The sequence below is a fragment of the Armigeres subalbatus genome, chromosome 3, assembly GCF_024139115.2.
Source record: "Armigeres subalbatus isolate Guangzhou_Male chromosome 3, GZ_Asu_2, whole genome shotgun sequence".
Lineage (NCBI taxonomy): Eukaryota > Metazoa > Arthropoda > Insecta > Diptera > Culicidae > Armigeres > Armigeres subalbatus.
This window is the reverse complement of record NC_085141.1, coordinates 189,212,376-189,227,529: the sequence shown is the minus strand read 5'-3', so window position 1 is coordinate 189,227,529 and position 15,154 is coordinate 189,212,376. Positions and strand designations below refer to the sequence as shown.

General features: G+C 40.7%; 1 protein-coding gene across 1 annotated transcript in view; it reads left to right on the top strand.

Annotated features, from left to right (window-relative positions):
• The window catches only part of LOC134228012 (potassium voltage-gated channel protein eag), a 183,081-nt gene that overhangs the window by 153,339 nt on the left and 14,588 nt on the right, over nt 1–15,154 (top strand). The window contains exons 12-13 of the mRNA XM_062709769.1: nt 3,285–3,357; nt 6,586–6,785. Of these exons, the coding sequence (XP_062565753.1) occupies nt 3,285–3,357; nt 6,586–6,785 (273 nt within the window). The remainder of the gene's footprint in view (nt 1–3,284; nt 3,358–6,585; nt 6,786–15,154) is intronic.

Genomic DNA, 15,154 nt, shown 5'->3' with positions numbered 1-15,154 from the left:
ACTCTGAGCAGGAGGGTTTCTTGTAGAAGGTCTAGCTGGGCTGTAGTGAGTTGGACGGTGGGAAAGTCTTTGGGTATTATCCCGACCTTCACGCTTTTGGCCATATACCAGCTGATACCAGCTGTTTTCCTCATGGGTGGGTTTTTCTCCAGACACGTTTTTCTGAGGCGCGCGGTTTGAGGACTGTTGGGCGCGCTCTCTCGGATCCAGATGGTGCTTCACCCTTTTTTGTTTGGGGTCCTCTGTGGCGGATTTGTCTAGGTCGTTTCTCGAGCGTTTTGAGGAAGTGGGCTCGCTCTCCTTATTCAGGATTATGGACAAGGCCTCATTCCGGTCTTTTCCCTTCTCCCGGAGAGTTCTAAGCTGCTTCCTCTGCGAGCGTGTGAGTGTGGGGATTTTCTTTCTCGGAGCACCCTTGGCTTCCGTAGAACCCTTGTTATCTTCGGATCCTTTGCTACTTGCTAAAGATTTTTGGGGGTTGATGACGATCCTTATACCATCATCTTTGTTATCTTCCATGTCCAGCAGGTTGGAGTCGGTCGATGAGGGGGGTTGTAGATCTGGATCAGCTTTGTCGAAACATGTGCTGCTCCGGGAGATAGGCGTTGAGGGGCAGGATATTTCCATCTTCTCCTGCGAACTACTGAGTAGCTGGTCTTCGGTAAGGCCAAACTGATTCAGAGTATTCTCCACTTCGCTCTCACACGACTGAGAGAGGCAGTCGTCACCTTGAGGGTTGTTTGTAGAATTTGTACTCATTTTTGGTCCCACGAGTAGCTAGAGAAATAAATGTCCGCAGCACCAGTGCCCCGCCGTAGTGCAGTAAGGGCTGCTTACTGGGGTGTTCGCCCTGGTGCACCCCAGGCTCCGTTCGCGGTTGAGCATGTTTAGAACCCCCTCAACCATTCAGCCCTCGGCACGGGTCGCATGACACCATTTTTTCCATTACTCTTTCCCTTCTTCTCTCCCTACTTTCTTCCGCATTCTGCTTCTTCCTTTCTTAGAAAGAAGTGGGACTTGAGAAATGAGAAGTGAAAAGTGCATACATAAAACTCGATGCAAGGCCGAACACAACACACAACACTCGATGCTGCCCAGCCCATCAACAGGACGTGGACCGCTGCCCAAAGTGTGACAACCAATTCAAAAATTTTAGATTCTCCATACAAAAAGTGTGACATAGTGGGGAGGGGGTTTGAAAATGGAAAATTTTTGCATTACGTAAATAATTTGCATTACGTAAATAAATTTTTGCATTACGTAATTTTGCAATACGTAAATAATAAGCACAATCTCTAAAAAATGAGTGAAGTGAGAAGTGCTATGTGAGTAGCGAGCAGTGGAAAGTGAAAAGTGAGAAATGAAAAATAACAAAAAGAGAAGTGACAAATTCGAAGCGATGTGTAAGAAATGAAAAGTGAAAGTGAGATGTGAATAGGTAGCAGTGCTAAGTGAGAAGTAAGTTGTGAGAAATAGGAAGTGAATAGTAAGAAGTGAGGAATGGGAAATGAGAAATGAGAAAATAATAGTGAGAAGTACTAAGCGATAAGTGAGCAGCGAGAAGTGAAAAATAGGAAATTGGAAGTTAGAAGTGAGACTGAAGACCGAGAAGTGAGAAGTAGGATCGGAATGCTAAGCAGCTAGATGTTAGAATTGAAAATTGTGAAATTAATCCTCATTCTTCCCAATTTCCTTCATTCTTCCTATTGTTATTTATATATGTGTTCCCTATCTCGATACCTCCCTAACTCGATGGTCCCTTCAATATCAAGTAAGGGAGAGTTCACTGTACTACGGAAATTGTTTATTGTATAATTTTGATTGCCTACCTCAGACCGATTTGGTTATCTATTCATTTTGTTCGGAACGGTAATATTTTTATTTTATTTTATTGGATCATATTTGACATAAGCTTGGACTAGTATAAACAAACATCAATCTGCACAATCAGAATGAACGGTATCACAACATCAGTATAACATATAGAAATGCTTAACTTTGGTTGTTCCTGAAAGCAGGATGTGTGTGGATGGACTGCTTTAATACCCATGGATTCATCATATTGGTTTTTAGTATGTATTAGGAAATTGAACACATCGGCTCTTTTGTGCAAGACAGAGACAACTCGAAATCTGTGTCAACATTGACTCCGCCCAATGGAAATAGACAAGTTGACCGTCGTAGAGCTGTCCGAGAAACCAAGTTTGTTAATTTATGGGGGCAACCGATTTTCCTTGCGTTTTGTCCGGCAGAATGACAGAAACGTTTCGGACATGTGCGCAGACTTTGTTTCATTCGAACTATATTTCTCGGGTACTTATTCAAAAGGACGTATGTGATTTTGTAAACAATGATTCAAACGTCGATTTGTCCAATCTGATAGCACTCCCACGCAAACCATCACCACAGACAGGTAGGGGAAGCCTTCGGCTAGCTGTTGGTGGTGTTGGTTTGCGTGTGAGTGCCATCAGATTGGACAAATCGACGTTTTAATCTTTGTTTACAAAATCACATACGTCCTTTTGAATAAGTACCCGAGATTTGTTGATGGTAAGCGAGAAACGACGTTTGGAGCAATGCGAGTGGTTGAATTGGTATATCCGGTTAGCTTATTTATCGTAAATAATGCGCTTCGGATTTAAGATTTTAAAGGAGCTCATACTTGAAGAAAAACCAAACATCAGCGAAAATATTATTCCTTGTTGGTTTTATTGAAGTCTCCTTAAAAATATAATTTTGTGTTGTGTTGGTTAGATTTTACATGTTAGCATTTAATTAAATTACTTAAAAATATCTTATCAGTACAATTTTCGGCATTGTTCAATATAAGAGTATGAAATCTTCTCAGTTCTTAGAGACTTAAAATACTTTTTTTTTCGAGAAAACTGCGATCAACATTTTTATTTTGAATAACTGTTATATGAATAAAATATCTAGCTAAACATTTGAAAACAGCTTTACAGCCAAATTGTATTCTTTCTGATTTTTTGTCCATGTATATAGCTCTGTATGTAGACGAGGAACCGGTAAGAATCAATTTTGGCATTTACGCCTTTTTCAAATGTTGGTCTAGATATATTGTTGTCTTTGTATTAATCCCCTTATTATCACACTGAAGTACCTAACCTGTGCACATCATTGTATATTATCTCCACCTTGTGTCATTTAGGCCGTGGCGGTTCTCTTTAATGGTTCTAAATGATTGCACTTACAACCATATGCTCACCATATCCCAGCCACTACATATATAAAAAAACTCTTTTCTCCCATTCTCCTCGTTTTAGGTTGGATTCGGAAATGTGGCGGCCGAGACGGACAACGAGAAGGTATTCACTATCTGCATGATGATAATTGCAGGTGCAGTGTTCTACGTTCCGTTGCCACGTCCTGTTTTTTGACACCGTTTTTATGCGTAGTTATTTTTAGCAAAATCAACTGTCCTATGCGGCTCGCTCTCACTCTGTCCCCACACTACCTTGTCGGCTTGAGTGCAAATATTACACACTGTTGCTGAAAGCTCAATAGGCGTGTGTGTGTGCGTCCTACTATTGGTTTTATCTAATCTGGAAGCTAACAACGATTGGCCAAAGTTCTAACCAAATTACAGTATATTCTGTTGTCTTTACGATCGCTTGTTTTTAAATCGATATTCTCGCTTTCGTTTCCTGTGCTTTCTGTTTGTTTTATGTTTTGAACGCGTCCTGTTTGAATTGTGAATTTTTAAGCACTTATGATTTCTTTTGTTGTGTCTTTTATATGTTTCTATAAATGTGTTTGGATTCGCTTCGGTATCATAGGGAGTAAGTGATATTAAACTTTTATTATACTTGTCATAGGAAGCTTGATCCTTTGGGAATAAAGATTCATTCCTTCCATATTTTATTGTACCCCGCACTATTTGTTCATTGTGTTGAAGCAAAATTCACTATTTGGATTGCGAAGTTTTGCTCAAAATCGTCAAATAGTTTTGTTCGTTTATCAAAGTTTCAGTGCATGATAAGAACATAACAAAGAAAAATCTTCAGCTTTACACCGTGTTCTGACATTACACTATGTTTCAATCCCATTAGTAATGTTATAATACTTATGGTTTTCTACATTTAATGCTGAACTCCAACTTTAAGAGATATCATGAATCCAAGTTGGTGGGAAATGGGGGTCTTTTTTTTGGAAATTGTTGATATATATGCTAAATAAATTAGAATAAATCGAGACAGCTTTGTGATTTGGGCGTAACCTATTTTGTAAACAAACATTATAGCGTTTGTATTTAATACTAATTCCCTTATCTGATAGAGGAAAGCTTATTCTGTCGGATACATACCGCGATTTTCCCAGGAAATACTTGTTTAGCAGAAATTCATTTTGCAATGTTTGTTTACATAATAGTTACGCCCAAATTGTCTCGAAATGTAATAATTGTTGGACAATTTGTGTTGTTTTGGTGATATGAAAGACCATGAAATTTATATGAAATGAAAGAATATTGGAAAATTTTGCAGCAGATTTGTCACTTACGCCTTTTTGCTTCTACCCCCCTCACTAATAAGCATTGAATTTCATATTCGGTACCTACTCCAGAAATTAAAAAAAAACTGAGTTAAACTGTCTCCCCACTGGTACGTGCCGAGAGACCCAATATCTCTTTCACTCATTGGTAATGACCACCCCTAGGGGTACATAGGGCCAATAGTTCTCCCTCCATTCTACGTTGCTCCTTGCTTCACCCTTGACCTGGGCCAGGTCAGATTCCTATAGTCTTTCTTTTTTTTTTTTTGTTGAGGCTTCATCGGTCTGCCTCTGCTGCGATGTCCTTCCGTATTCCAAACCAGAACTTGCTAACAGATTTCGTCTTTTTTGTTTCGTAATGTGTGACCAACCCATCTCACTTATTGATGGTATCAGCGATGAAGCTCAGCATTTGAGATCCATTTGTGAGACAACCTGGCTCGAATTATAGAACTTAGACATTAGTTGATGTGTACTTGAAGCTTCTTTGTGTTCTCTGCTGATACACACAGTTGAATATTCGAAATTTTGGTTAATCTGATTGAATCTCCATTTATTTCGTAAATTTGTTGAAGCAGCCTTAGTCTTCCTAATCCATGCTAGATATATACTTATGTTGGGGGGCCCTCCTTAGCCGTGCGGTAAGATGCGCAGCTACAAAGCAAGACCATGCTGAGGGTGGCTGGGTTCGATTCCTGGTGCCGGTCTACACAATTTTCGGTTTGGAAATTGTCTCGACTTCCCTGGGCATAAAAGTATCATCGTGATAGCCTCATGATATACGAATGCAGAAATGGTAGCTTGGCTTAGAAACCTCGCAGTTAATAACCGTGGAAGTGCTTTATGAACACCAAGCTGCGAGGCGGCAATGTCCCAGTGGGGTATGTAAAACCAATGAAGAAGAAGATATGTTCATGTTGGCTCCGTAATCCATCGCTAACGGGCTGCCAAGATATTGAAAGCTTCTCCATCGCACCTTCTCCATCGCATGCCAAATGCAGGGGTTGTTCGTGTTGCTATTCAACAGTTTAATCTTGTTCACGATGATGGTAAGACCTGCCGTAGATGAGCAATTGAAAGCGACTTGTGGTAACCGGAAGTGGTCAGAAATTATTCAAAAGTACACTGTAAATTTACAGAAGGCACTTATTAGCGGCCGAAATAAATTGTGAGTGAATCAAAATATACTGTGAGTGAGGAATAGCCGGTGACTGATGATTGACTAGAAGTAGGCCGTAAGCAACTATGTATGTATGACATAAAAGCTCCAAGAAAGATTTCGTAGTCTAAAAGCAACTACATAAAATCCATCTGTTTGATACTCTTTTTTGAATTAGTTGTAAAAGAATCCAACCTTTTTTAATACGAATGTAATAATTTTGTATATGCTGAGCGTTACACTGTACCGTTTTATACATGAGGATTGCATCGAAACAAAAAAAATGGAAGCAGTTATATGTACCTTTTAGCTTCGGATTAAGAATCTCTTTTAAAATGCTCAGTTCCTTATACATAGTTCTTTGAATCATTTTATTTTAATAAATTCCTTACTTTCCCTCCTTAGAATTTTCGCTAGTCAGTGCAAAACAGGCTGGTTTCCTTCCTTGGAAACCAGAACAGCTTCCTTTAGATAAAACCCTGACCGAACCCGTAGACTTGTTTTGCTAGAAATAATCCTCACCATCGCCCACCGAATGGGACATAAATGTCACGTAACGCTAGTCATAAAATCTCGACTCACACATCGGACTGGTGGTTCGGATGCGATGAAGCGTATCTACAGAACGTGTCCATAAAACCGCAGAACATCGAGTGAATCGGATTCGGAAAATCCTGCTCAACGTGTGCTCTCGTGATCAATGTCCATTTTCATATATTTTCCATCTATTATCTGTTAAGCTAGAACGCATTTTTCTCTTTTGTTTGTCATCCCCTAATCGCTCAGCCACAAACCTATCGTTTTCGTTAGTTTGGAAACACTTGATTTCCGTACTCTCACCACATTCCCGCACCCAGCCAAGCCACCCGCCGAGCTTAACCGGTTTCTGTTTCCATTTCATTTGCGGCTATCAACAGCACTCCTGTACGCCACAATTTTCGGTCATGTTACCACAATTATCCAGCAAATGACATCCGCCACCGCAAAGTACCATGACATGCTGAACAACGTGCGGGAGTTTATGAAGCTGCACGAAGTCCCCAAGGCGTTGAGTGAGCGGGTCATGGATTATGTGGTTTCCACGTGGGCAATGACCAAAGGGCTGGACACGGACAAGGTTAGTATGGTACTTAACGTGATTATGATATGATTCAGTGTTTCCCAAGCGTCATAAACCAAATAGTTTGTCATTTGATTGTAAGTAACACATTCGGTCATCAAGACGCTCATGGTACTCTATTGTAGAGGGTTAACTAATTAAATAGTCATATGTCAGTTTAATTTGGATTTTCGTCAACTTATTAACTATGTTCGTTAATAGTGTAAAATAATTGGGTTTTTCAGGGGTATTGAGATTATTACATATCTTGAATCTATCTTAAAAACTGAGCCCAAATTCAAAATTTTATGAATTTTGGAGCACGGGAACTATTTTAAATCAATTTCGAAAAACCTAATAATTTCGCGTATTGAACACCCTTAACTTGATTTTACTATGGGTCGAGCTGTCAACCTGTGAGCTAACTGCCAAGCAGTCAAATTTCCAAAAACGTTTAAAATGGATTTTAAACATCAAATTTAGGGGTTTATGAGTGTGAAAAGAAATATGTCGTGGCTCAGAAAAAGGCGTTCTATCGAATGAATAAAAAAAATCAACATGTTTTACAAAATTGAAAAAAAAAACCCAGATTAATCCACCTAGCGGTGATGGTGCCTTTCTCGTTCGTTCAAAAGGTTTGAAAAAATCTAAAATAACACCAATATGTGGATTGGTCTTATTTTTAATATTTCTTAATATGTCTAAAAAAAATTCTCGCCAAACGCAATTTGTTGCAAACAAATCGGATGAGCATAAGAGCAAAAAATGGCATTTTATTTAGTAGTTTTAAAATTAGTATTTCCGCCATAACTTTTGACCCAATTTTACGATCCGGCCAAGTTTCTATAGGAAACAATGGGACAAGATTCTGCGTCGAATGCAATCTGTTACGAGCGACCTGAGAAGCACACATATTGCACCTCAATCACAGTAACTTATATATGACCGGATTCAGTCACAATATGATTACTGCAACCAGATTTGTTGAACTTGTATTGCTTGGGGAATAGATGAAGTCTAAGTGCTAAGAAAGTGAGCTAGACTTTTTTGAACTCTTTTTCACAATAAATAGTAATTTGACCATAACATCTAAGCCCATAGTCCGATCTGGCTGATTTTCAATAAGAAAATATGAGACATTCCGCGTCGAATGCAATTTAATGCGAGCAAATCGGTTGAGGAAAAGTGCCTGCAAAATGAGTGACATTTTTTTTACCGATTTTTTCATAAAAAATGGTATAATTTTCGATCCCATAGTCCGATATGGCCAATTTTCAATAGGAAATAACGGGATTCTACGTCGAATGCAGCTTGTTGTGAGCAAATCGATTGAGGATAAGTGCCCGGAAAATGAGTGACATTTTTTACGCGATTTTTTCGTATGAATTTGTGTTTTGGCCATAACTTCTGATCCCATAGTCCGATCAGACCAATTTGAAATAGGAAACAATGGGACAGGATTCTGCATCGAATGCAACTTGTTGCGAGCAAATCGGTTCCCGGAAAATGAGTGACATTTTTTACGCGATTTTTTCGTATGAATTTGTATTTTGGCCATAACTTCTGATCCCATAGTTCGATCTGGCCAATTTCAAATAGGAAACAATGGGACAGGATTCTGCATCGAATGCAACTTGTTGCGAGCAAATCGGTTGAGAATAAGTTCCCGAAAAATGAGTGACATTTTGTACGCGATTTTTTCGTATGAATTTGTGTTTTGGCCATAACTTCTGATCCCATAGTCCGATCTGACCAATTTCAAATAGGAAACAATGGGACAGGATTCTGCATCGAATGCAACTTTATGCGAGCAAATCGGTTGAGAATAAGTTCCCGAAAAATGAGTGACATTTTTTTTTTGATTTTTTCGTTTGGATTTGTGTTTTGGCCATAACTTCTGATCCCATAGTTCGATCTGGCCAATTTCAAATAGGAAACAATGAGACAGGATTCTGCGTCGAATGCAACTTGTTGCAAGCAAATCGGTTGAGGATAAGTGCCCGAAAAATGAGTGACATTTTTTACGCGATTTTTTCGTATGAATTTGTATTTTGGCCATAACTTCTGATCCCATAGTTCGATCTGGCCAATTTCAAATAGGAAACAATGAGACAGGATTCTGCGTTGAATGCAACTTGTTGCAAGCAAATCGGTTGAGGATAAGTGCCCGAAAAACGAGTGACATTTTTTACGCGATTTTTTCGTATGAATTTGTATTTTGGCCATAACTTCTGATCCCATAGTTCGATCTGGCCAATTTAAAATAGGAAACAATGGGACAGGATTCTGCGTCGAATGCAAATTATTGCAAGCAAATCGGTTGAGGATAAGTGCCCGAAAAATGAGTGACATTTTTTGAGTAGTTTTGCGCACACACACACACACACACACACATACACACACACATACACACACACACACACACACACACACAGACATCACCTCGATTCGTCGAACTGAGTCGATTGGTATATAACACTATGGGTCTCCGGGCCTTCTATAAAAAGTTTGTTTTTGGAGCGATCATATAGCCTTTACCGTATACTTAGTATACGAGAAAGGCAAAACTATTAACAATAGATCCCAATAACGGTATTTTTCACTTTCTGCTATAAGTCGAGTTGCAAAATAGATATTAATAACAAAAAGTTAATAAAATACTCATGTTTACGACGTTTTTTGTTGACATTAACATTTAAAAGTCTGAATTAGCACAATAATTAGTTCATAATATTCCTATTGAATCTTTTAATCGACTCTCCAGCTCCACTTAATTTTCATGTTCTTCTCTCCTAATATAGACCCCAAAATAATTCTATTATGGACAGATAGCGTTCATTTTTATAAAAATTGTGAAGAAATCAGTAATGTCTGTACTCTCCCAAAACGAAAACGAAAAAAAATATTGGTGCCATTATTTGTGAAAAACGGTCTCTTGGTATAATCAACGTTAGAGCCATCTGATTGATGACTATGATTTAGTCACGGTGCGTACACCATACGGCAAATTTTCACTATTGGAATTTGAAAATATTTTTCTGTTGTTCTTTTCCATTTTCAAACTTTACTGATACTGGAGAATGCAAAAGAAAAATAAAAACCCAGATTAATCCACCTAGCGGTGATGGTGCCTTTCTCGACCTTCGTAAAATGTGTGTGCTTGAAAATAGATGAGCTAGTAGCTAGGAGTAAAAAAGACAAATTTCTTTGTCCGTTCTATGAAAATCAGATTATTTATGGCAAAGATATTGTAGATCCAGTTGAAAACCGAAAATCATATTTTGTCCCATTCCCGGATGTCGCGACTGCATCGCGAGAAAATGCGATTGTCGCGAGACCTCGATTCGGTTTTCAGCTTGATCTACAATATGCTAATAAGAATTTCGACATTTTTGTTTCCTTTTCCAATCTTTCTGACGTACATACCCCTGTTTTATTTTACCCAGTCATATATTTTAAGGATATCACTTGTGGATGTGAATTGAACTGAAGCTCCGACTACACAAAATGAAAACGAAAATGTCATTCCCATCAAGCGAGCGGAGTGCAATATTTGTTATGATATAAATCTCATGACCGTCTTTATGCCAAACTCCCGTATGAAGAGGGTGGGAAGTGTATCAGTGTGGAAGCATCCGATAGTTCGTTTTCGAAAGAAATTATAGCCTTTCGGTACAACTTTGTTGCACAAGAAAGGCAAAAAATATTACAGCCATAATTTCTAAGGTAATAGTTCAATCTGGCCAACTTTCAATAAAAAATAATAGAACAGAATTCCGCGTCTAATGCAATTTGTTGTGAGTAAATCGGTTGAGGGTAAGTCCATTAAAAGTCAGCTAGGCTTTTTTACTCGCTTTTTTATAACACATAGTATATTTTGGCCATAATTTCTGTGCCCATGGTCCAAATTTTCAATAGAAAACAATACGAGAGCGGGGGGTCCCGTAGCGTAGTTGGCTACACGTTCGCCTTATAAGCGGACGATCATGGGTTCGATTCCCAGCCCCTCCACCAAGCCCTTGTAAGTCGCCTGAGGTGCAGCCCAAGCGGTGGCGTTTTGGGGTGCGCGTCTTACCGACACGGCTGCCCGATGACGACTAACAAATTGTTCTTCTCGGAGGCATACCTCCAAAGTACCCGGATGAGCGGCAACCGAACAATGCAACGAGCAATTGGATACACGATACGGACAGAAGGACACAATGGACTCACGATGAGATGGACCCGGCAATGATAACAAAAACGAATGTCTAAAAATAGATTCTGTGTGGATTCTGTACAGCAGAATACCACAGTAGATGACGGCACAGTAGCGGTTAAGATACACAGAGTGCCTACCAAATAAAGAAATGAATAAAAAAAAAAAAAAACAATACGACAGGATTCCGCGTCGAATGAAACTTGTTGGAATTATAGATAGTGGAATACATAGATGAGTGAAGATAAATCCTCTGTCTCCAAACTGTCAAACGTGTTTCCAAACGAGCATGACGTCACGATTTCAATGGAAACGTTAAGGGCTGTGACGTCATATGCGCGTGTGCACGGGCAAAAAAATCGACTCAGCCATGCTTTCGCTCATCTATATATTCTACTATCTATAGTTGGAATTAAATCGGTTGAGGATGAGTTCCAAAAAAGTGAGCTAAACTTTTCGCACTTTTGGTGCGCGCACACACACACACACACACACACAGACATCATCGCAGTTCGTCGAGCTTATACGTATATAACACTATGAGTCTCCAGGCCTTCTGTAAAAGTTTGGCTTTGGAGCGAACATACAGCCTTTTCGTATAAAAAGGCAAAAATGGTGTTTCAGCCATAAATTCCGATCCCATAGTCCGATCTAGCCAATTTTCAATAGAAAACAATTGGACAAGATTCTGCGTCGAATGCAATCTGTTGCGAGCGACCTGAGAAGCACACATATTGCACATCAATCACAGTAACTTATATATGACCGGATTCACAATATGGTTACTGCAACCAGATTTGTTGAACTTGTGTTTCTTGGGGAATAGATGAAGTCTAAGTGCTAAAAAGTGAGCTAGACTTTTCGAACTCTTTTCACAATAAATAGTAATTTGACCATAACATCTAAGCCCATAGTCCGATCTGGCCAATTTTCAATAAGAAAATATGAGACATTCTGCGTCGAATGCAATTTGCTCGCAAATCGGTTGAGGAAAAGTGCCTGAAAAATGAGTGAGTTTTTTTTAGCGATTTTTCCATAAAAAGGCAAAAAATGATATAATTTTCGATCCCATAGTCTGATATGGCCAATTTTCAATAGGAAACAACGGGGCAGGATTTTACGTCGAATGCAACTTGTTGTGAGCAAATCGGTTAAGGATATGTGCCCGAAAAATGAGTGACATTTTTTACGCGATTTTTTATATGAATTTGTATTTTGGCCATAACTTTCGATCCCATGGTTCGATCTGGCCAATTTCAAATAGAAAACAATGGGACAGGATTCTGCGTCGAATGCAACTTGTTGCTAGCAAATCGGTTAAGGATAAGTGCCCGAAAAATGAGTGACCTTTTTTACGCGATTTTTCGATAGTCCGATCTGTCCAATTTCAAATAGGAAACAATGGGAGTGGATTCTGCGTCGAATGCAATTTGTTGCGAGCAAATCGGTTGAGGTAAGTGCCGAAAAATGGTGACATTTTTACGCGATTTTTTGTATGAATTTGTATTTGGCCATAACTTCTGATCCCATAGTCCGATCTGGCCAATTTCAAATAGGAAACAATGGGAGAAGATTCTGCGTCGAAAACAACTCGTTGCGAGCAAATCAGTTGAGGTAAGTGCCCGAAAAATGAGTGACATTTTTACGCGATTTTTTGTATGAATTTGTATTTTGGACATAACTTCTGATCCCATAGTCCGATCTGGCCAATTTCAAATAGGAAACAATGGGAGAGGATTCTGCGTCGAATGCAACTTGTTGCGAGCAAATCAGTTGAGGGTAAGTGCCCGAAAAATGAGTGACATTTTACGCGATTTTTTGTATGAATTTGTATTTTGGCCATAACTTCTGATCCCATAGTTCCATCTGGCCAACCTCCAATAGGAAACAATGAGACAGGATTCTGCGTCGAATGCAACCTGTTGCGAAACAAATCAGTTGAGGTAAATGCCGAAAAATGAGTGACATTTTTACGCGATTTTTTGTATGAATTTGTATTTTGGCCATAACTTCTGAGCCCATAGTCCGATCTGGCCAATTTCAAATAGGAAACAATGGGATAGGATTTTGCGTCGAATGCAACTTGTTTGCGAGCAAATCAGTTGAGGGTAAGTGCCCGAAAAATGAGTGACATTTTTGAGTAGTTTTGCACACACACACACACACACACACACACACACACACACACACACACACACACACACACACACACACAGACATCACCTCAATTCGTCGAACTGAGTCGATTGGTATATAACACTATGGGTCTCCGGGCCTTCTATAAAAAGTTTGTTTTTGGGGCGATCATATAGCCTTTACCGTATACTTAGTATACGAGAAAGGCAAAAAGTTAAAAGGACGAAACAATGTAACAATCAATTGCAACGGCACGGCAAATTATAAGTGATGCGTACCATTAGTACTTTGCGTACTTGAAGGAATAAAATAGACCCCATCTCGCGGTCCTTAGCAGTTTACCCAGCAAATCCTATCCCTATCCTACCTCCGAGCATCCTTGGGAAAGGTCGTCTATTACCCGTGTTAGGGGCGGCTGATCATCGTCCGAGTGCCAGTGAGTAACTCTAAGCAAAATTGTGCACCATGGACCTCGGAAATTTAGGCGGAATGGTCCTCCGGTAATTTAAGGGTTGGTGTTAGGTCCTGCCAGGGGCAGCAGGGACCATGTCCAAGGGCTTGACGATCCCTCCCCAGGCCATCTGCGAGTTGTGGGGCTTGCCTAGAATGTGGTGGGGTTTGACAGTGGGCCCTGTTAAACCTCTATAAAAATCTGCATGTAGCCGCAAGTAGGCCCCACCAAAGCGACCGTGAGCCGCTCAAAGTGCACAAGCCCAAGTCCTGGTGTTAGGTGGGACGCTAAACAGCCCTGACACGACGGCCCTCCGACGAGACAAGAGGTTTGCGCAGGCCCAATAAGCCGCCTGGAAAACCTATCATTACGAACAATATAAGAGATACTGCGACTCGATATAATCGGCAAAGACCTAGGCGACGAATACAGGATCACGATTGGAAGCTTGGAAAATGGAACTGCAAGTCGCTAGGTTTCGCAGGTTGCGACAGGATGATCTACGATGAATTACATTCCCGCAACTTTGACGTCGTGGCGCTGCAGGAGATTTGCTGGACAGAAAGTGTGGAAAAGCGGGCATCGAGCGGCTACCTTCTACCAAAGCTGTGGCATAACCAACGAGCTGGGAACCGGCTTCATAGTGCTGGGTAAGATGCGCCATCGTGTGATTGGGTGGCAGCCAATCATCGCAAGGATGTGTAATTTCATTTATTTAGTTACCATCTAAACAGATAACACTGAATCAACAATTTGACGCCACAATGCACGGTTCGAGGCCGCATCTCTCCATCCTCGGATACGCCCCACGCTCGCCAAGTCGTTCTGCACCTGGTCTGCCCATCTCGCTCGCTGCGCTCCACGCCGTCTCGTACCTGCCGGATCGGAAGCGAACACCATCTTTGCAGGGTTGCTGTCCGGCATTCTTGCAACATGTCCTGCCCATCGTACCCTTCCGGCTTTAGCTACCTTCTGGATACTGGGTTCTCCGTAGAGTTGGGCGAGCTCATGGTTCATTCTTCGCCGCCAAACACCGTCTTCTTGCACACCGCCAAAGATGGTCCTAAGCACCCGTCTCTCGAATACTCCGAGTGCTTGCAAGTCCTCCTCGAGCATTGTCCATGTTTCATGTCCATAGAGGACAACTGGTCTTATTAACGTCTTGTACATGACACATTTGGTGCGGTGGCGAATCTTTTTCGACCGCAGTTTCTTCTGGAGCCCGTAGTAGGCCCGACTTCCACAGATGATGCGCCTTCGTATTTCACGACTAACGTTGTTGTCAGCCGTTAGCAAGGATCCGAGGTAGACAAATTCCTCGACCGCCTCGAAGGTATCCCCGTCTATCGTAACACTGCTTCCCAGGCGGGCCCTGTCGCGCTCAGTTCCGCCCACAAGCATGTACTTTGTCTTTGACGCATTCACCACCAGTCCAACTTTTGTTGCTTCACGTTTCAGGCGGGTGTACAGTTCTGCCACCTTTGCAAATGTTCGGCCGACAATGTCCATGTCATCCGCGAAGCAAATAAATTGACTGGCTCTGTTGAAAATCGTACCCCGGCTGTTACACCCGGCTCTCCGCATAACACCTTCTAGCGCAAT